Source organism: Seriola lalandi, unplaced genomic scaffold (genome assembly GCF_002814215.2).
Source record: "Seriola lalandi dorsalis isolate HSWRI2012SDOR001 ecotype SW California unplaced genomic scaffold, Sedor1 jcf7180002054939, whole genome shotgun sequence".
NCBI classification, from domain to species: domain Eukaryota; kingdom Metazoa; phylum Chordata; class Actinopteri; order Carangiformes; family Carangidae; genus Seriola; species Seriola lalandi.
Genome location: NW_019525659.1, coordinates 2,151,734 through 2,171,862, shown reverse-complemented (window position 1 = coordinate 2,171,862; position 20,129 = coordinate 2,151,734). Strand labels below are relative to the sequence as shown.

Sequence of the window (20,129 nt, the reverse complement as noted above, 5' to 3'; positions counted from 1 at the left end):
GACATCTAATTATTGCACATTAAAATTTGAAATAATAATAAATACAAGCAGAAATGTGTGTTTGCAAATTAACTCATGGCAAAATTGTGTAATTGTTTTTTGTTTTTTCCGATGGGTATGACACAACTGGAACAACAATTAAAAGCATCTAGTGAGATAATCATTGTTGCACTGTGGTTGGTCAGATGTTTACTCACTCCCTTATTTAAACAGATGCTTTGGCAGTTATCAGATCATAACGATGGCAGATTTACTCGTTTCGGAGGAACAATACGCTCGTGTCAGACGTGAGCGCGTTTTCAGAGACCGCAGGGATCTCCAGATTGCTGGGTTTCCAAATTTGGTTGGAGCAATTGATTGCACTAATGTGCGTCTGAAGGCACCATCCATGAATGATTACGCATTCATCAATCGCAAAAACTACCACTCTATAAATGTACAGGTGATTTGTGATGCCAAGCTTTCACTTTTAAACGTGGTGGCCTGGGGATACACGATTCTTTTATTTTTCAAAACAGCTGTGTTGGCGCGCGGCTGCAGGAGGGGGCACTGCAGAGCCAAACTCATCTCCGTTACCCTCTTCCACACAGCGGTTTTATGAGCTCCTTTGATCCCGCTCTTCAGACTGCCAAAAAGCACATCCTTATTCTGCGCCACCTCGGATGTCAGGATGTCGATCTCCATCTCTGAAAAGTTTCGTTTTTCGCCAGTAACTTTTCTCTCCATGTTTGACCTTAGTGGGCGAGGCCTCCGAACCAGGAATATTTAAGGGCGTAACATGTTAATGACGATCGAATTCAGCCGCCGCATTTATCAAGACCCGATCATTCGTACGCTGGGATTGGTCAGATACGAATGTTTCATGAATCACACGTGTATCCTATCGTACGACCAATTCTGCGCTCAGATCTGCGCCTGTTTTCACGCAATCTTGATAAATGAGGGCCAATGACACTAGTAGACTGTGTGTATGATGACATAACACAAGCAGTCTTATTATTTGAAAATGAAAACTGGTGATTTTGAAGGTATTCATTTAAATAAGTGTGTGAAGTCCATCTGACTGTACCTTCTTACAGTCAGACTCACTGCAGGAGCACAAGTCTTTTAAACAGCTGAGGCCTATTTAGAAAAGCAGCAAAGCTGTCAAGAAAGGGGATTCTCTGCTGGTGCAAAAACCGTTTAGACAGATATGGAGTTGGTGGTAATTACTGATTTTCATGTCACCAAAATGGGAGATAATCACGTGTTGCCTGATGGGTGTCCAGCAGACACAGTCTTTGAGCTCAGCCTGTTGACCTTTGATGTCATTGGTGCCAACATGAACAACAACTGCAGAGGTAGAGTTATTTTGTCAGTTGCAAAGCGGTTGGTTTTATATGCTTTATATAAGCATCTGGACATCAGAGTCTGGCCACCGAGCACCGCAATGTGCTGAGCCATAGAGGTGCCAACAAGCAGTGAGGCCGGGCGCTGGACCTGAGTGTGCACGCCTGACCACCTGGGGGCATGGCAGTGGTGAGGTTCAGCCTCCTGAAAACTCAGGATGTGAAATTTGTCCGCCAGCGAGAAGTTCAGAAGTGATGGAGGGGGCAGACGGGTGCTTTGCAACATGTTTACCCTGTTGGCTACAAACCAGTGCGCCGGTTTCATCTTCAACATCGTCATTAACTGTGATCCCGCAGACAGCTAACACCCCTCAGTTTACAGTCAGGGGTGTGAGGAGTGTGATGTTCTTTAACTCGTTTTGTCAAAGCTTTTACTAACTCAACCGAGTCTGTAGTGTGTAGTGTGTGTGCAGCCGACCACCACTTACCTTACAGCCACCTATTTTACATCCATCAGTAGAACATTCAGATGTGACGGGATCCACTTCTCCTTTTGTCTGGACTAGATCTGGAGGAAAAAATCCATCCGTATTTTCTGAACCATCCTTTTTATGCTTTCTCATCACAACAGTTTCATTTTCTTCAGTTTTCTCTTCATCGGTTGATCTGGAGCGCACTGCAAAGAGAGTGTTTCAATGTGTGGTGTACATTCTGTAACCGTGTCGGTGTTGTGAATATGAGAGTACATGCATGTTCTGGAATGACTGGATTGTCCCGCATGGTCCCCAAGTTCACCGAGCAGAAGGAAGAAGTACAACCACCCTTTCACTCCCCATGGCTTTCCACCTCCTTTCTGATCTGTACCTTGAAGCATGGATCCATTTTGTTCTGCCCTGGATGTTAAGAGCTGTTGAAGTTGTCAGCAGCACCTGGAACAGTCTTTTCCACCTGGGAGACTTTGTCTTTGTCCAGAGGTCTAATTAATACAAAATCACCTCTGTGAAACAGATGAAAAGGCTCCATGGATGGATGGATGGATGGATGGATGGATGGATGGATGGATGGATGGATGGATGGATAGATAGATAGATAGATAGATAGATAGATAGATAGATAGATAGATAGATAGATAGATACTTTATTTATCTCACATTTGACAAATAGGCGAGATACAGAATCTCTAGATGATGCGATCCAGCCAAAGTTATCATTCATGAATCGTAATCGAGATAATGCTTTGAAATAATTATATTGCATTGATTTGAAGTCATATCGCCCAGCACTACATGGAGCCATGTTAGACCTGTTGCCATCATCTCTCGACCTGAGCTCTGTGGATGATTAGAGACTTGCCTCTGCCACTGAAATCCAAACACTGAGGCAAGAATCTGAGTTATCTTTGCCACCTGTGCCAAACGTTGTCACTGTTAATTCCTTGCAGTAGTCCAAATCTTCATCACACAAACCTCACAGTGGTTCACGCCATTGTGAGCGAATTACCCCATTTATCCCCCCTTCTCCTGCCAGGAGAGAGCGAGGACATGGTCGGAGTTGGAGTTTTACATTTCCACATCGTTGATGGTGCACAAATTGCATTTGCTGGTTGTGTAGAACTTCACTGATGGAGAAAGAGGAAATGGCGGCATGTTTGGCTGCAGAATAAACCAGGGCATTTCCACATGATACCCTGAAGTGTAAGCAGCACATTTGACAAATGCAAGTTGAGATGGGAACAAAATTATTTCTAACAAGTTTGTGACCAAATCATGAAGCCGAACTTGTTTTCCAGAGCATTTCAGAAACCCTCTCATCTTCCGCAACTGACCACGGTCATGAGCAACACGTGAAGCCCATGTGAGAGCAAACAGTTCTGCTGCGTGGGCTGAAGTACCATGAAGTAACACTCGTGCTTCCCACTGCTACCCAGGCATTCACTACTGCACAGCAGCAAGATGTTTGTCATCAGACGGTCTACACGCTGGTCTGATGTCCACGGGTGGAAGTCCAGAAGTGTAGTACACACCAGGCTGGTCATGTGACCCTTGTTTGTGAGCAAGACAGAATCAGAATGACTGACTTCCAACAAGTCGTCGACATATTGCAGGAAGGTGGCAGCTGAAAATCTTCCAGGTCATGTTTTACCACTGTAAACAGATACTGGCTGTCTGGACGCAAAGAACAAAATACTGTGAGTGTGTGGATTTGGAGGGCATTGAGGCAAGAATTAAATTGGTATCTGGCCCAAGCTTAATTGGAGCTTAATGAGTTCTTTGTTTTTTGCCGGTGTCATTACCGGACGGCTCGCTTACTACACGCGCCAGACTCATGCGGTTTTGTATTTCTCTGTAATGTAGCTCTGTGTTAGCAATGTTTCTTTTTCAGATGCCCCCCAAAAACATGTGTTTACCTGATTTAATTTAATACCATAAACATACAATGACTAGTCGGTCAGGAAAAGTATTTGGTTGGGGGCTAATATATATTTAATAATATATATATTAATATATATGTATATTTATTTATAGACTCATGTAGTTATTCATTCTCTTTTCAGAGGCTGTTGTTGTTGCCAAGGCTTCTACAACCAAATATCAGTGAAGGCTGCTGATAATTGTGTTTTGCTTTTTTGTGTGTGTGTTTTTGTTGTTTCTTTGGCATAACTTTGGACATTTTATCAAAATATTCTGGTTTTACAAAATTGTAATATCGTAAATTCAGGGATGCCAATAGATGTGAAAAGCCATTTTCTCATTTTAAAGCAGATACTGTGATAAAGTTTGTCAGTCAACCTGTAGCTGCTGTCAGTGTGTTGCTCACTGATCACTTCAGTAATTATTTCCTCTGGTGTGTTTTTCTAGGACCTGATTGAGCTCCATCTCACCTACTGCAACAACCTGTCGTCCCGCAGCCTGAAAACTCTCACCTGCTTCCGCGAGACCTTGGTGTCTCTTTGTCTTTTCGGCTGCAGCCACATCTTCTACAGGAGGGGCGGCGCCCCGCTCGCCTGCAATGAAGACACAGAGGACGAGGAGGACGAGAGCCCCGCCTCCAGGCAAGCGTTAGAGACAGACTTTAACTTCCAGGGGTTCAACCGCCTCAGACTGCTCAACCTGGGGGGCCTACCTGACGAAGTGGATGCTGAGACCCTGCTCAAACCCCTGAAGTCACTCACCTCACTAGATCTGTCTAATGTTACGTTGGTGGGAACAGCTTTTCTCTGCCAGTGGAAAGACAGACTGGCCTCTCTGGTCCTCTACAACCTGGACCTGTCGGAGGAGTTGGTCAGTACAGTGGTGCAGCTTGTTAATCTCAGGTAAGGAGGGACAGGGCTTTCAGTTCTTTGTAGCCTCATCCCATTCATCCAACTCAAAATGAAATGATCCACTGGTACTGAATTTAAACATAGGAGATAGGACAGGAGGATTCTGAGGAGGGATGACTGAAAACGAGGTAGTACCAGCTTATGTAGGTTTAATACTTTTTCGGTTAATTGCCCAGCTATAGGTGCTCCTGTATGCTTCCTGTAGATTAACTGACAGCAGCCTCCTCAGTTTCAGAGAGAAAATGCCAACTCACACATAGCTCGTACAGGCATGTGTACATTATTCATGGCGGAGAGTCCGCGCGCAGCTGTAGCAGAGAAGGCTCATTTACCATGCTGTCCAACCAAATCAGACGACGTCCATAGTTTGCTGGAGGTAGAGCAGAGGATGAAGTGTATTACACTGAGCATTAGAGTACGAAGCATCAAACTACACTGCAATGGAAACAGTCACAATATTATCTTCATATATGATCCAACGGTTACATTATGTGAGTGTAAGAAAAGCTGTGGTAAGAAAAAGTCAGCGAAACTTTGTAATTATCTTCATTTGTGTCTAAATTTGTTCTAAAATATGATCAGATCTTCATCTAAGTTACAATAATGAACACAATCTAGTTGAACTAATAACACAAATCTTATTGAAAACATGATTCAAACTTTCTCAGTGTAGCTGGAAATAGTGTGTGAAGCCCTCGACTAATGACATGAACAGAAGCTAGCTGGAGTCAGCAGTTATCAGACCTGGAGTCAGTCAGTGAAACCAGATTGGAGGTTTTGGGTTAGAGACACTTTGACAAGAAAAATCAGCTGATGTGAACCAGGCCTCACAACAAAGATCTCAGAGACTGAGGATGAAGAAGAGATGATGAGCATGAAGCTGAGACAGTCTCAGAGTTTAGCTCTTCATCAGCCCACAGTTAAACAAACTGTCTGTAAATGGAGATGTTTCAGTTCTGTGGCTACTCTCCCTAGAAGTGGACGTCCAGCTGAGATGACTCCAACAGCTCAACACAGACGATCTATGTTCACCCCCAGCTTTTTTACCCTTTTTTTACCCCAGTTTTTAACCATATTAACATGTAAATGTGCAGATATGTAGTTCCCTTTACATGTCCTCGAATCATTTTAAAACTTGTCACTGTCCTCCAAACTTCAGGCATCTGGACGTGTCGCGGGAGAGCAGGCGGACCTCTAAGTTTAAGATGACCAGGAAGATCCTGACGGTGGTCGTGCAGCGTCTGGTCAACTTGGTGTCACTGGACATCTCAGGTCACATCATGCTGGACAACAGCACAGTTCCGCACTTTGATGAAGCTATGGGGCGACCCAGGTGGGTGACTAACTGAGAAGCATACATTGGTACGTCTGATTCGGGGGAACATATCAATGAGCCACGCTGTTCTTTGTTTCAGCATTGAGCCGTGCAAGAGCAGCATCTATCCTTTCCAGGAACTGAAGAGGCCCCTGCAGTTCCTGGGCTTATATGACACCACCCTCTGTAACGTGACACACATCCCTGCTTACAAGGTACCAGACACACACAGACCAGTTTTTAGTCTCCTAATATTATATATGCTTCCGATTCCGCTCTTCCACTTCTGGACTAGTTGACAATTGGATGATGAGGTGAAGTCCTTTTTGCCACCTGATCGAGATGCTTCCAAACATTCCTATTGCCACTGTTTCAATACAGTGTTTTATTTCTTTTTTATTATATAGAAATGTGACGTTCAGTGTCAACAGCAATTTAAAAAACATAAGTCATAAGTGTGAAGGACATTCAGAACAGGGAGTGTGCAAGGATTCAGAAAGTCTTCTTTTGTAATTAAGGTTAGGGGTGAACACTCTCACTTTGGTCTATGATTTACTTTTCAAATGAATCTTAAAGATCCCATCATCAAAAATTTTTATTTAGCCAATTATATTTAGATACTGAAATGTAAAAGTTCAATCGCTGCTAACCAGACCATGTTAACAGCTAATAATGAATCTGAGGGGTCACAAGAAGATTGGTGGGATAAAAAATTTTAATAATGTTATTATCTGATTGAACTTTTAGCTTTTTGCTTGTGAAATTCCGGATCCTTTCACCTGTTCAGGCCTCAACGGTTTCCCCTCTTTCAAGTGAAACAGTCCAAGAAGGAAAAAGCAGTCTTTGATTGGACTGTTGGAGGCGACACCTGTGATGATGAAGTAGTAGAAAACAAAAAGACTGACTCCAAGCAGACATGAACACAAGATATGAAATACAGTTGATCTTAGGTTACGGGTTCAAGAAAACTGGTCAGATAGAAAACAGGATAACTGTAACTGAAATACATCTTTAGTTCTTTCTTCTAACATTAGTCGGTGCACATGATGGTGATCTATCAGAACATATAACAGGTCAGTCAACAGTAAAGGGTTCAGTGTAGGAGAGCAGGGATTGAAATGGAAAAATTCATTCTTTGTTGCTTTTTCAGGTGACTGGATCAAAGAATGAAGACCAGGTCCTGAATGCTATTGAAGCTTACACAGAGTTTCGCCCTGAACTGGCCCACAGAGCCATCAATCAGCTGTTTGACATTGCCAGGATACAACACTGCAGCCAGCTGCTCCGAGCTCTGCAGGTACGATGAATTTCTGTCTGGTTGTTGTCTGATGGAGGGGAGATAAAATCTTTCTGCATGTTGTACCTGCAACTCTCTCTCACACCTCTCCGGTAAAACTCTCTGTCCTCGTCCCAGCTCGTCATCGCAGCACTGAAGTGCCATAAATATGATAAGAGCATCCAGGTGACCGGCAGCGCCGCTCTGTTCTACCTGACCAACACAGAGTACCGCAGCGACCAGAGTGTGCGGTTGCGCAGAGAAGTCATTCAAGTGGTGCTGAATGGGATGGAGCAGTACCAGGAGGTCACTGTGAGTACTGTCTGCACATCATCATCATCATCATCATCATCATCATCATCATCTCTGAGGAAGGAGGCTCAGATTTCAGTTTATTTGTTTTAAAAGACAGATATTTTAGTGAAGTGATGATTTAGATATTTGCCTTCACAAGATCACATTTACATTTTCAAAAAAAAACATGATTTCTTATTTTGCATGTCAGTATATCTGATCACACAATAAAAGTGTGTATGTAATACCTGGATATACATCGTGTACATGTGCAGATGGTTGAGTCATAATACCAGCCAAGCCACATGTGACGCAGCAGCCTGATGAAGGGGGCGTGTCATCCTGCAGTCCTCTCCTCCTCATCTTCACGCCTAAATACACAGGTTGTGAATGCTGCAAGTGTTAGCTAGTATCAGTGTTGACCTTCTATACTAGTAGCCCTGTAACCAGAGATGCAGCCTCTGGTTACAAGGTGAAAGCAGTCTGGTGAGGAAGAAGTGCTCTACAAAGTCTAGTTCTTTAATATTGTAATCTTAAGAAAACATAAAACATGAGCTTGTTATATAGCTGATGAATGACATATTTTATACACCGCTTAATCAAAGTGTATCAAATATTTGCCATCAGATCAGCTGTTGGTTCTGTTGGATCTACACTGTTTTCATTTATTAACCGTCCTCTGTTTGACCTTGTGTCCCCTCCCCAGGTCCAGAGGAACTGCTGCCTGACTCTGTGTAACTTCAGTATTCCAGAGGAGCTGGAGTTCCAGTACAGTCGGGTCAACCAGCTGCTACTGAAAATCCTGGAGCCGGCCAGGCAGGACGAGTCCATCCAGAGAATCGCTGTTCACCTCTGTAACGCTTTGGTCTGTCAGGTGGACAACCATCACAAGGAAGCTGTGGGAAAGATGGGATTTGTTAAGGTAATAAACTTTGTTCAACTTTCTCCTCTTCATGACAGATGTCCAGTTTAAACAGCTGTTCTTTGAGGTCAAGTGTCAGGACAGTTAGAAGACACCAATTCTTTTTGCTCTATGGAGAGCTGCAGGAATGAGTCTTAAAACTCAGAAATTAGTTCCATATTAGCACTTCCTGTTCCCTCGTCCTGAAGTTTATGGGTTTTTGATTAAGTGAATGAAATAACGTCTGTAGTTAACACAAGCTCAAGACATTTTTAGCTTTTATTCTATGACTAAAAAATACGTCAATAAATACCCAAATCCTGATTTCTTTAAGCTTCAGCATGTCTTATAAAAGGCTGGTTGCTAACATGGGGCTGAATGAGACCACAGTTATGTTTATACTCACACTGTACATCATCTTTTACACCTTAATAACAAGCCTTTTACCTTGTTTTGTCATAGTGTTACTACCTGTGTGACATCACCCTGAGGATCTCAGCTCCTGATTATTATTTTTTTTTAAATTGAATTCATTATACACAAACTTTATTCTTTTTTCTCATTTTCAGACAATGTTGAATTTAATTCAGAAGAAGCTACAGGACAGAATGGTGAGTCTCTGTTTTACTCCTGCATCATTTCAGTTCTAAGTTGTATTGCTTTATCTGCATAAATCTTGTCTGGCACTTTACTCAGTGGATGATTATGAATTTTGGTGCAGTCTGTTATGAATAATTTATCATTATTTAAATGCAGACTTATCATGATTCCAGTATTGAACGTAATATTGTGTGTGTGTGTGTGCGTGTGTGCGTGTGTGTGTGTGTGTGCGTGTGTGTGTGCGTGTGTGTGTGCTTGTGTGTGTGCTTGTGTGTGTGCTTGTGTGTGTGCTTGTGTGTGTGTGTGTTTCCCCTCAGTGTGACCAGGTGATGGAGTTTTCCTGGAGCGCTCTGTGGAACATCACTGATGAGACACCTGACAACTGTCAGATGTTTCTCAACTGCCGGGGGATGAGTCTGTTTCTGGAATGTCTACAGGTGAGTCCACAGTCCAGGATAAGTTCCGCACAGTGCATGTTAGAGACAGTGTTGTAGTTGTACAGGATTAAACCTCCTGCTTCTGGACTACTAAAACACTGATCCTCAAATATTTCTACTCTATGATCTCAATCCAGGAGTTTCCAGACAAGCAGGAGCTTCACCGCAACATGCTGGGGCTTCTGGGAAATGTTGCTGAAGTCAAAGCTCTTAGGCCACAGCTGCTCACCCCACAGTTCATCACTGTGTTCAGGTAAGAGAGGAGTGGGTAAAATGGTTTTTCAATGATTCTGGTCAGTCTGCCTGTCATCAATAAACTTAAGGACCTATGACAAGTTTACTCGTCAAATGTCTTTGAAACACCAGTGGATATTCTCACCTGCTGCTTGACACAGAGCTCCTGAAGATAATTTAAACAACTTTCTGCTTTTAGATAAGATTAGTATCTAAGATTTGCATGTACTTAATTAGATCATTTACAAACAGTCTTTGTCATAACTCAAACACACTGGTAGCATCTTTCTGTTACATGGTACAGGTTCAACATCACTTGACTATACTTGTTTTTGGTACCAGGTACCTCACTACATCCTCACTACATCCTCACTACAGCCTCACTACATCCTCACTGCATCCTCACTACAGCCTCACTACAGCCTCACTACATCCTCACTCAACCTCACTGCATCCTCACTGCATCCTCACTAAACCTCACTATAGCCTCACTACATCCTCACTGCATCCTCACTACATCCTCATTACAGCCTCACTACATCCTCACTGCATCCTCACTACAGCCTCACTGCATCCTCACTGCATCCTCACTACAGCCTCACTGCATCCTCACTGCATCCTCACTCAACCTCACTGCGTCCTCACTGCATCCTCACTAAACCTCACTACATCCTCACTGCATCCTCACTACATCCTCATTACAGCCTCACTACATCCTCACTGCATCCTCACTACATCCTCACTACATCCTCACTGCATCCTCACTGCATCCTCACCATGTGAAGCAAAAAAAGAAGAAATAGAATCCTTTACATATTTTAACAAACAGCTTGAGTGAATCTAGTGTTTGCAAGTGAGAACTGACTTTTTGCTCTTTCATACAAACTAGAAGTCAGACCTCTTATTAGATATTTTTTCATCCGACCCCCCCACCCACCCACCCACTGTGTGATGCTCTGACAGTAACCTGCTGGACAGTAAGGCAGATGGGATCGAGGTGTCGTACAACGCCTGCGGTGTGCTGTCACACATCATGTTTGATGGGCCGGAGGTTTGGTCTATGGACGAGCCAAGAAGAGACACAGTGATGGACAAGATGTGGGACGCCATCCAGAGCTGGGATGTCAGCTCCCGCCGCAACATCAACTACAGGTTCTGTCCAATGTCTTTGTTAGAGCCATATCAGCGTTGTTTAAACTGTTTCATTTTGTATTATATTAATAATGTATTTTAAACTGTAGTGTGTATGTATTTATATCAAAATGTTGCAATGAAAATTTATTCCTGCTATATGTGATTTCTTTCATAATATTGCTGCAGAGTCCAACCCTCATTTTACTGCTTTGCCTGAAACATAAAATACAATGATATTATTATATATTATTTAAAAAACACCTGAAACACAAAATACAGTAATATAACTGTATTAAAAAAAATCCCCCCCCAAAAAAAAAAAAAAAAAACCTGGGATAATAACATATATTGCGATGTTTGGGCTGGACTGTATCAAGATATTACATTTTGGATAACACATAAGCTTAGATTTAGACAGAGTACAGTTTAAGTCAGTGTAATGTAAATAGGTTTAAAACATACGTTTTTACTGTAAATAAATTACTAAATAATTAAATGCTTCACATTATCATATCAATCAGTGATTATAACCTAGTACCATATATTTAATGACAATATAAAATGTAGAAATTCTCGTGAAGTTTAAAAATTTGTAATCACAAGGTTTTTACATTATTCAGTAATCTGTAAGTCTACAGCCATGAGAGTGACTTTGTGAGGCCGTGCTTATAATAAACTAACATCATATGCTCACAGTGACAGTGTTACCATGCTGGAGTTAACATTTGTTAATAGCAGCTAACATAAAGCACAGCTGAGGCTGATGGGAACGTTAGTTTAGTTTTGCAGATATTAGGTCGTTAGCGTCGGACAAATTCCATGAAATGCAGATGATAAGAAGTATTAGTAGGTAGTAAAAGTTATATTTAATGTAATACATTTTTTTGATTGTAGGTGTTTAATTACACTAACATTGTTTGTGAAGTTTCTGATGCATTTATTTTATTAGATGTCTGACTTTACTGAGCAGTGTCTTCTTCTTTGCTGTTTAATGTGAGTTTTTAACTGGAGTCTGGTCTCTCAGGTCGTTTGAGCCCATCCTGAGACTGCTGCCTCAGGGCATCTCTCCGGTCAGTCAGCACTGGGCCACATGGGCTCTCTTCAACCTGGTGTCAGTTTACCGTGAGTATCTGCTTTACACCAGGCATCACATTCAGTCTTTACATCCTCAGAAGAGTCCTGAAGACTCTGACACTTGTGACTGTAAACCTGTGTTTGACTTAGAGCTTGCTTATATTAGACCAGAACAACACACTATTACATATTTGGGTTGTGACACATTCATATTATTATCTACTGTGATCCAACATCACTTGTTACTAACATTTTGTCTAAATTGTGTTGTATACAGTAATACACAGGTGTAATTTTCAAGTCTTTCTCTTTCATTTATTTGTGGCTGCAGCGAGTAAATACTGCCCCCTGCTGATAAAAGAAGGAGGAATAAGTCTCCTGGAGAAAGTTCTGGAACTGGACAGTTCACAGCCAGAAACCAAGGACATGGCCAGGTAAGACTGACAGCTCTCTGTACAAACTGCTTCACCCTCACCTCTGCGTACTGCTCACACTTGTTAGTGCTCTGGTAGGAAGCTTCTGATTAATAACATCAAATCTACAGCTGATGATTCAGTCGTAGGCCAAGAAGTGTGAAGACTTCATTTCCCTGGTTTTAGATTCTCTCATGTATATATTATATTATATGTAGTAAAGACAGTGATTAGAGGTGTTGGTCCATAGCTCATGTATTAATGCTGCAGTGATCTACGCACACACACAGACGCATCAGGTCACTTTAGTAGTAATTTGGTCCAGATACAGAAAAACGTACCTATTGTTTCCTTTTAGTTCAGGTGTGTGTCATTTTCACAAATATTCTGTCGGTAGGTTCCATGTTCTCCTCCACACAGATCACATGAATGCAAAATATCTGTTTTGGACATTTTCATTGAGGTTTGTTCATCTGTGGTTTTCATGGTCAGAATGAGCGGCTGCAGGAAACGAACGGCTGACACTATAATTAAGAGCAGAGGCAATTGAGAGTTTAGAAACATGACTTCTTTTCCCAGAATCACATACCAGAGTGTGTACACACACACACACACACACACACACACACACACACACACACATTTGCTTGGTCCAGACCATGGTTATCTCTCACCTCGACTACTGCAATGCTCTTCTGACAGAAGTCAAACGCTTACAGATGGTCCAGAATGCAGCAGCCTGTCTGGTCTTTGATCAGCCTGAAGGGTCACATGACACTCGACCTCCACACACTACAGATTGCCCGCCTGAATCAGATTCAGTCACTAATGCAGCCTTCAGAGAGACTTCTGGCTCTGCTCCTTCTCATCCACTGTGTTCCTCTAATGAATGTGGTCTGTCATCACCATCTCTGCACACAGGACGGCCTCAGACGACCTGCTAACATCAGGCTTTTGTCAGTCATGAAAACTGAACAATCTGCATTCATTTTACTAGTTTGCACGGCGGCTAGCACCTCATTGTTTCTCCCTTGCGTTTGTGTGTGTGTGTCCTCTCTGATAAACTCGGGTGGCAGTGTAAAAGGTGTTAATTGCCTTTTTTAGTGGGTTTACCTGCGTTTTAAAAACCTGCTTATACCTGTTAATTTTGGTGTAAAAAGTTTATAACCAGCTCTCACTATGAACTTTCATTGCACTTCTTCACCTGATCTCCTTCACTAATTAAAAAGATGTAGTGCTTAGTTCTTACACCGAGGTCTCTAGTGCTCTGAAGCTTCAGTGGTGAACCTCACTGTAAGTCTCTCTGGATTAAAGCGTCTGAGTAAATGTGTAAATGTAAATGTAGCTGTAGTTGCTTGGATGCTACAACTTGAATGGTGAGAAAAGCTCGGAGAGCATCACCCTTCATTATAGACACTAGTGAAGTGAAGGGTGTGTTGAGAAATCTTTGCCTGTTTAATGTAAAATCTGGCATCTTCTTCACTGTGACTGAGAAATATTCTGCTGTAGCGGAGGACAGAGTGCAGTTGTAACTGAATACACACCATGTGTGGTAGAAAGCCCCGGTGTACTTGTAGCTAACTTGAACTGTTTTCATGTTTGCAGGAAAGTGATGGAGCAGTGTGAAAACTTCAAAGAAGACCCCATGGAGACGAACCATGGACAGGAGGTAAACTATGGACAGAGAGGTTGACCCCACAGGAGCCATGATTCCCAGCAAACATCAAGCAAACCAACCTTAAGGCCCCACCTACCGTCATCACCACAAGGGTCAATTGTGTGCATTCTTCTTCTTCTTCTTCTTATTTTGTAGAGCAGAGCTGAGTCTCTGACCCTGTTTGCAGCAGTTTGGACTGAACCTTAATCTCTGACACATAGGACTTGAGATCTGGTGCATGGAGTTTTGTTGTGAGGGTGATTACCTTTGCTGCACACACACATCTCTTCTGTTAGGACGGGGGTTGTGGGGGTGGGTGACTGTTATCTCTCAGTGTGCATGTGTGTGTGAGCGTGTGTGCGTGTGTGTGTGTGTGTGTCTCAAAGACTTAACAACAGAACAAAACAGTCGGAGTGATGCTTGACTCAGTGGAGGGAACCTGAAGCCCTCGCGAGCTCTCCTCTGTATAACTATGTTTGAATGAACGGCTGAAGGCTGCGTAGTGTCCTGCTCCGCCATTAGAGCTCACAACTCTCACACTGCTCTCTCACACTCACTCATGCTTGTGGGGGCCACTGAGCTGCCACAGATGTACAGTGAATATTAGCCATTATGTGTGTGTAGGCTGCAGAGAAGCATCACACTGATGTTGGCGGGAGGGAAAACTTCCAGACCTTCATGGCACAACGATGGACTTGTTTGTTAAATATGTAAATATTCAGTTTGTCTCATCCTTTTACCGTGTGTATGTTTTATAATATAACTGTAAACACTCATGACTTTACTCTGTATTTAAATTTGTTTAGGTTTGACTGATATATGGTCAGTGATAAGAAACTATACACAGAACACCCCCTCATTCAGTCGTCGTGTAGAAATCCTGGATGCTCTTTAAAGGAACCTTTTAGGTGTAGTTCAACCTGACTCTTGTTTTCAATTGTCTGGCATTTTAGGCTGATTCTTCCGGAAGTAGTGGTGAGCTTCAGCTGTGAGGGAGGTCACAACACACTAAGATGACAAACTATATGGCCAAAAGTATGTGGACACAGTGCAGCGGTTTTCCATGTTTGATTTTTGGAAGCACTTGACTGGCCTGCACAGCGCTCAGCACGACCTTAATCCCATCCAGCAGCTTTGGGATGAACTGGACCACTGACTGTGAGCCAGATCATTTAATATCAGTGCTGCACCTCACTGATGTGTCTGAGTCCCTGCAGCCTGAAACCACAAGAGTGGAGGCCGTTCAAGCAGCAGTTTGGGTGTAATGTTCAAAGAGTACTCCACAGATTTAATGTTACACTCCTGTAACAATGTCACTATTTAAAGGAGCTACTTGAAGGTTTTGCTATTGCTACAATGCTAACTTTATCGTTAATAGATGTTTACTTACCAGTCTTGACAAGATCTTCAAACATTGTTGTCTTTACAATACAAGAAATTACAATACGTCCTCTGAGCAGCTACTTCTTCAGTACAGACTGAAGAAGATCTGACCAGGCCGGGGCTAGCTGGTTAGCATGCTAACTTCAGTAGAAGAAAAGAGGTGATAGAAATAGAGGCAAATCAAGAGGGTTGCTTTCCACCTCTGGAGACAGCTGTTGGTGAGCGAAGGAATGAAGTTTGTTGCTGAACTCAAAGAATTTCTTCTAGACTGGTGAGTAAACAACTGTTAATGCTAATGTTAGCTATGTAGCAATAGCAGAACCTTAAAGATCAAAAGGGATCAGAATTGATCGTCTTTTTTTATTCCACTTAGTCCTCTTCCTTGTCAAGACCTTTTTCCTAATTACCCACAATTCAACTCGACCATCAACAGTCTAGTCAGAGATTCAGGTGTGTTATGTTATTAGCAGCTAGTGTAGCCTGGAGCAGAGGTGAGGAGCAGGCTCCGACACGGCTTTGTTTGGGTGTCCGCATACTTTTGGGAATATAGTGTTTGCAGTGTGTTCCCTCAGTGCTCCTTCAAGATTTCACTGATAAATCACTGACTAAAATATACATGAATGTCACAGGCAGCATCTGTTCCGCCTCTCAGCTCATCAGTGCTTCAGGTCAGGGGTCGGGTAAGATGCCAGATAATAACAGAGACCAGGTTGACAGAAACACATGTCCTTTAACACCTGATGGCCCATCAGTTTCACTGGTGGGTCAACATGCTGCTAAGTTACTGCTTCACTTCAATCACAACACTTTTCTCTACAAGCTGATGGGAGAAAATAAAATGGTGCGTTCACATGTTTAAAGCTGAAACTGGAATGATCTGTTCAGGAAGTGACATCCTTACGTTGGGGGGGTGGTGGTGATGGACTTTTCACTGTTTGACTGTGAATATAGAAGCTCTCTCAGTTCTCACCTTTGATTTTACCAAACTTGTTCTGGTTTAACTTGACTCTTTTCTCCCAAATCAAAGTTACTCTTAGAGACACCCTGTGGTGTTTTCTTGTGAAAAAAAAAAAAATATAGAAATATATATATTGGGAAGTACAACAGACACCTTAGGAAAGTTGATATAAAGACATCCAGCGGTAAACACAGCAGGTTTGTTAGTGTGTGCAGTGTAGCAGGAGGTTTGACTCTCAGAGAAACGTTCAGTTAAATAACTTCATAACAATCTGAATCAAACAGGGCCATGAGTGAGTGAACAAAATTCATACTTTTATTTCTATTATTCATCTATCCTTGTTTTTAAAGTAATTAATTGTGCAGAAAACAATGTGAACATCATTATATCCCAGAACCCAGGTTCCCAAAGAGATTTGTTTTACACCAATATTAAACAATTAAACAATGATTCTGTCAATCACAGTTTCATTTTTCTACTATGTTTAAATACAGTTTACTTTAGGTCTGTGCATCGTTGCCTCTGTAATTTAATTTGACTTGAATAAATGAGCTGAATGGACAGTTTGAGCAGGGATTACAGACTCCCTTTACCTCCAGCAGTGAACAGGATCTGGATGGTGGTCTGATCAGGACTCTTTGCTCCTGGTCCAGGGATTCTGAGACTTTAAACTTCCTGCCAGTGAAGGATCCACTGTCGGTCACTTTCTCCTGCAGCTGTAAAACGAGTTGGTTCAGAGGAAACGGCTCAGACATCTTGCACAGTGGTTTGTCATGAAAACACACTGGCTCCACAGTGTGTGTAGCTCCAGCTGGTTCCCAGTATCAGCCTCTGTACAGCGTCTCTTTCTGCATCAATACGGTTAAAGATGACGTGGATGAGCGATGCCTAACTGATCTTTTATAAGCTATTTCATATCAGTTGTATTGGCTTTGACTTCCTGGTTGTCATGTACGGTTCTCTGTGTGTTGATGGGATCTGATCGGTACAGTTCACAGTCACAGTGATAGCTGGTGTTGGAGTGGACAGCTTCATTAGAGACTCACTAAATGTTTCTGTCTGGGATTCAAATGTGCAAACATGAAGAGGATTTCTCATGTGGTCACAACTAAATCAGAAATATCCTGGTGGTGGAGGTGTGCACTTTCTGTAGAGAAAGCAGATGATCTTCATCATCGACTCCAGCACTTCTCTCTGGTTTGAATCATTGTCTCAGTTATTTTCCATGAAGAAAAAGACGTCTTGGGGTGTTGACTCTTCCTGATTATTTATAAAGATGTTTGTGCTGAAAATAAAAAGAATTTAAAAAAAAAACAAAAAAAATGAAAGTGAACTTCTGCTTCAGGAGAACTGCTGTGTCACAAACGGTTTCAAGTGTCATCTACTAATTTCATCATGTTTCTGAATCTGTCAACACTCTGTCATTGATTTCTTTTGTAACTGCTGATCCGTGTGAAGAACATTTGATCCAGTGTGGAGTTGCAGTTTTTCCTGATCTAAATAGAACCAGGCCGTTAGTGTAAAGGTATGAATAAGCAATAAAATGGAGTGGTAAAAATGTTATTGTGTTGTTTCTCTCTTTTCACTGCAGCTGCTTAAACTGGGAATACTAACTGATGAAAACACAACTCTGAGCACAAGAAGGTCATTTCCACTGGGGACAGGATCGCCTGTACATACCTGTAGACAACATCAGCTCCTGCACAACACACACACAGGACAAACATCTGCATCCATCACAGCACCACACGCATCCATCACAACACACATCCATCACAACACACATCCATCACAACACAACACACATCCATCACAGCACAACACACATCCATCACAACACACATCCATCACAACACACATCCATCACAACACACATCCATCACAACACAACACACATCCATCACAACTCACATCCATCACAACACAACACACATCCATCACAACACACATCCATCACAGCACCACACGCATCCATCACAACACACATCCATCACAACACAACACACATCCATCACAACACACATCCATCACAACACAACACACATCCATCACAACACACATCCATCACAACTCACATCCATCACAACACACATCCATCACAACACAACACACATCCATCACAACACACATCCATCACAACACAACACACATCCATCACAACACACATCCATCACAACACAACACACATCCATCACCACACGCATCCATCACAACACACACACAGGACAAACATCTGCATCCATCACAACACAACACACATCCATAACAGCACCACACACATCCATCACAACACAGCACCACACACATCCATCACAACACACATCCATCACAACACAACACACATCCATAACAGCACCACACACATCCATCACAACACACATCCATCACAACACAACACACATCCATCACAACACAACACACATCCATCACAACACACATCACTGCATCATTCTAACTGTTTTTTTCCCTCAAGCACATGATCGCCCAGGCTGTGTCCCTCTCTCTCTCTTCTCCTTCCTGTTACTCTCTGCAGGTCCTCCCTCCTCCAGAGCTGCAGAGTCTGGACCTGCAACTGTAAACCAGCTACTGCCCCATGATCCTGTTAACACCTGCTGCTAAACCTGCTAGAATTTACTAGTATAATAATGATAATTATTAATGTTATTACCTGTCACTATTTTTATCAGTAGAAGCACTACAGTTGCCATTACATTACTATTGTTACTGCAGCTACTATCTCTATTATTAATATTGCTATCACTGTATGTTCTTGTTCTTTTCCTCCATGCTCTCTCTCTCTCTCTCTCTCTCTCTCTCTCTCTCTCTCTCTCTCTCTCTCTCTCTCTCTCCCTCTCCCTCTCCAACCCAACCGGTCGAGGCAGATGGCCCCACCCACCAAAAGGAAGTCTTTCCTTGCCACTGTCACCTAGTGCTGCTCTTGGTGGGAATTGTTGGGTCTCTGTAAATATTATTATAAATTGAAGGTGTAGACCTGCTCTATTTGGAAAGTGCCTTGAGATAACTTATGTTTTGAATTGGCGCTATACAAATAAAAATTGACTTGACTTGACCTGTAGGAGTCCTCCTCTGTCTGAGATACCAGCCTCCCCTCTCTACATGATGTTACATGAAACAGCAGCCCTCTCACTACGGGACAATTCCTGCTCAGAGAAAATCAGAAAGAGGAGAAGCAGAAAGAGAAAGAAACTTTTCACCCCTAAGATGAGACACCAAACTATTTACAAAGAAATGAACATTTAGTGCAGCAGATAACTGCAGTAATCTTTAAAATGTTGATACAAGCAACAAAATCTGTAGATTTATTCCTCTGGGGCCCTTTTGATATTCCAAAATTTCAAGATGGCCACCGTTTCTGGCATAAGAAACATTTTAGCACAGAATTTTACCCACAGGACAGATTTAAATGATTTTGTAATGTAATCCTGTGTTTTAGAGTATGAGGATGTCAAATCCACAACTTAAATTTCCTCAGAGCTTCATGTAATTGAAAACCATTTATCATGAATGATGTACCAAAAAGAGTCGGCAGTCTACTTGTTTAGGCTACTTGTTGTAACATTAGCTCACTAGGCTAACTCGCTAGCACTAGACTAGTTAGCAAGCTTCTTTGTGAATTTTTTTGTGAGTAATATTTTGCTTAAAAAATACTTTTTGACTATTTGATTTTTTTTTACAGTGCACTAAATTTCACCTTCTACATTGTTAAAATGTTTGGTTTGACACCTACATCATTCATATTAGAAAATAGTGGATGAACTGAAAATTTCCCTGCTAGAAATTAC

General features: G+C 42.1%; 1 protein-coding gene across 3 annotated transcripts in view; it reads left to right on the top strand.

Moving 5' to 3' along the window:
• The window catches only part of zer1 (zyg-11 related, cell cycle regulator), a 22,859-nt gene extending 4,970 nt beyond the window's left edge, over nucleotides 1-17,889 (top strand). For all 3 annotated transcript variants that reach the window (XM_087171677.1, XM_023397899.2, XM_023397898.2), the window contains 13 exons: nucleotides 4,187-4,641; nucleotides 5,810-5,983; nucleotides 6,066-6,180; nucleotides 7,116-7,262; nucleotides 7,380-7,553; nucleotides 8,242-8,457; nucleotides 9,006-9,047; nucleotides 9,354-9,473; nucleotides 9,611-9,726; nucleotides 10,671-10,859; nucleotides 11,866-11,963; nucleotides 12,247-12,349; nucleotides 13,934-17,889. In XM_087171677.1, coding sequence (XP_087027803.1) covers nucleotides 4,187-4,641; nucleotides 5,810-5,983; nucleotides 6,066-6,180; nucleotides 7,116-7,262; nucleotides 7,380-7,553; nucleotides 8,242-8,457; nucleotides 9,006-9,047; nucleotides 9,354-9,473; nucleotides 9,611-9,726; nucleotides 10,671-10,859; nucleotides 11,866-11,963; nucleotides 12,247-12,349; nucleotides 13,934-14,021 — 2,037 coding nt within the window. In that variant the 3' untranslated portion in view covers nucleotides 14,022-17,889. The remainder of the gene's footprint in view (nucleotides 1-4,186; nucleotides 4,642-5,809; nucleotides 5,984-6,065; nucleotides 6,181-7,115; nucleotides 7,263-7,379; nucleotides 7,554-8,241; nucleotides 8,458-9,005; nucleotides 9,048-9,353; nucleotides 9,474-9,610; nucleotides 9,727-10,670; nucleotides 10,860-11,865; nucleotides 11,964-12,246; nucleotides 12,350-13,933) is intronic.
• Nucleotides 17,890-20,129: the final 2,240 nt, after the last annotated feature.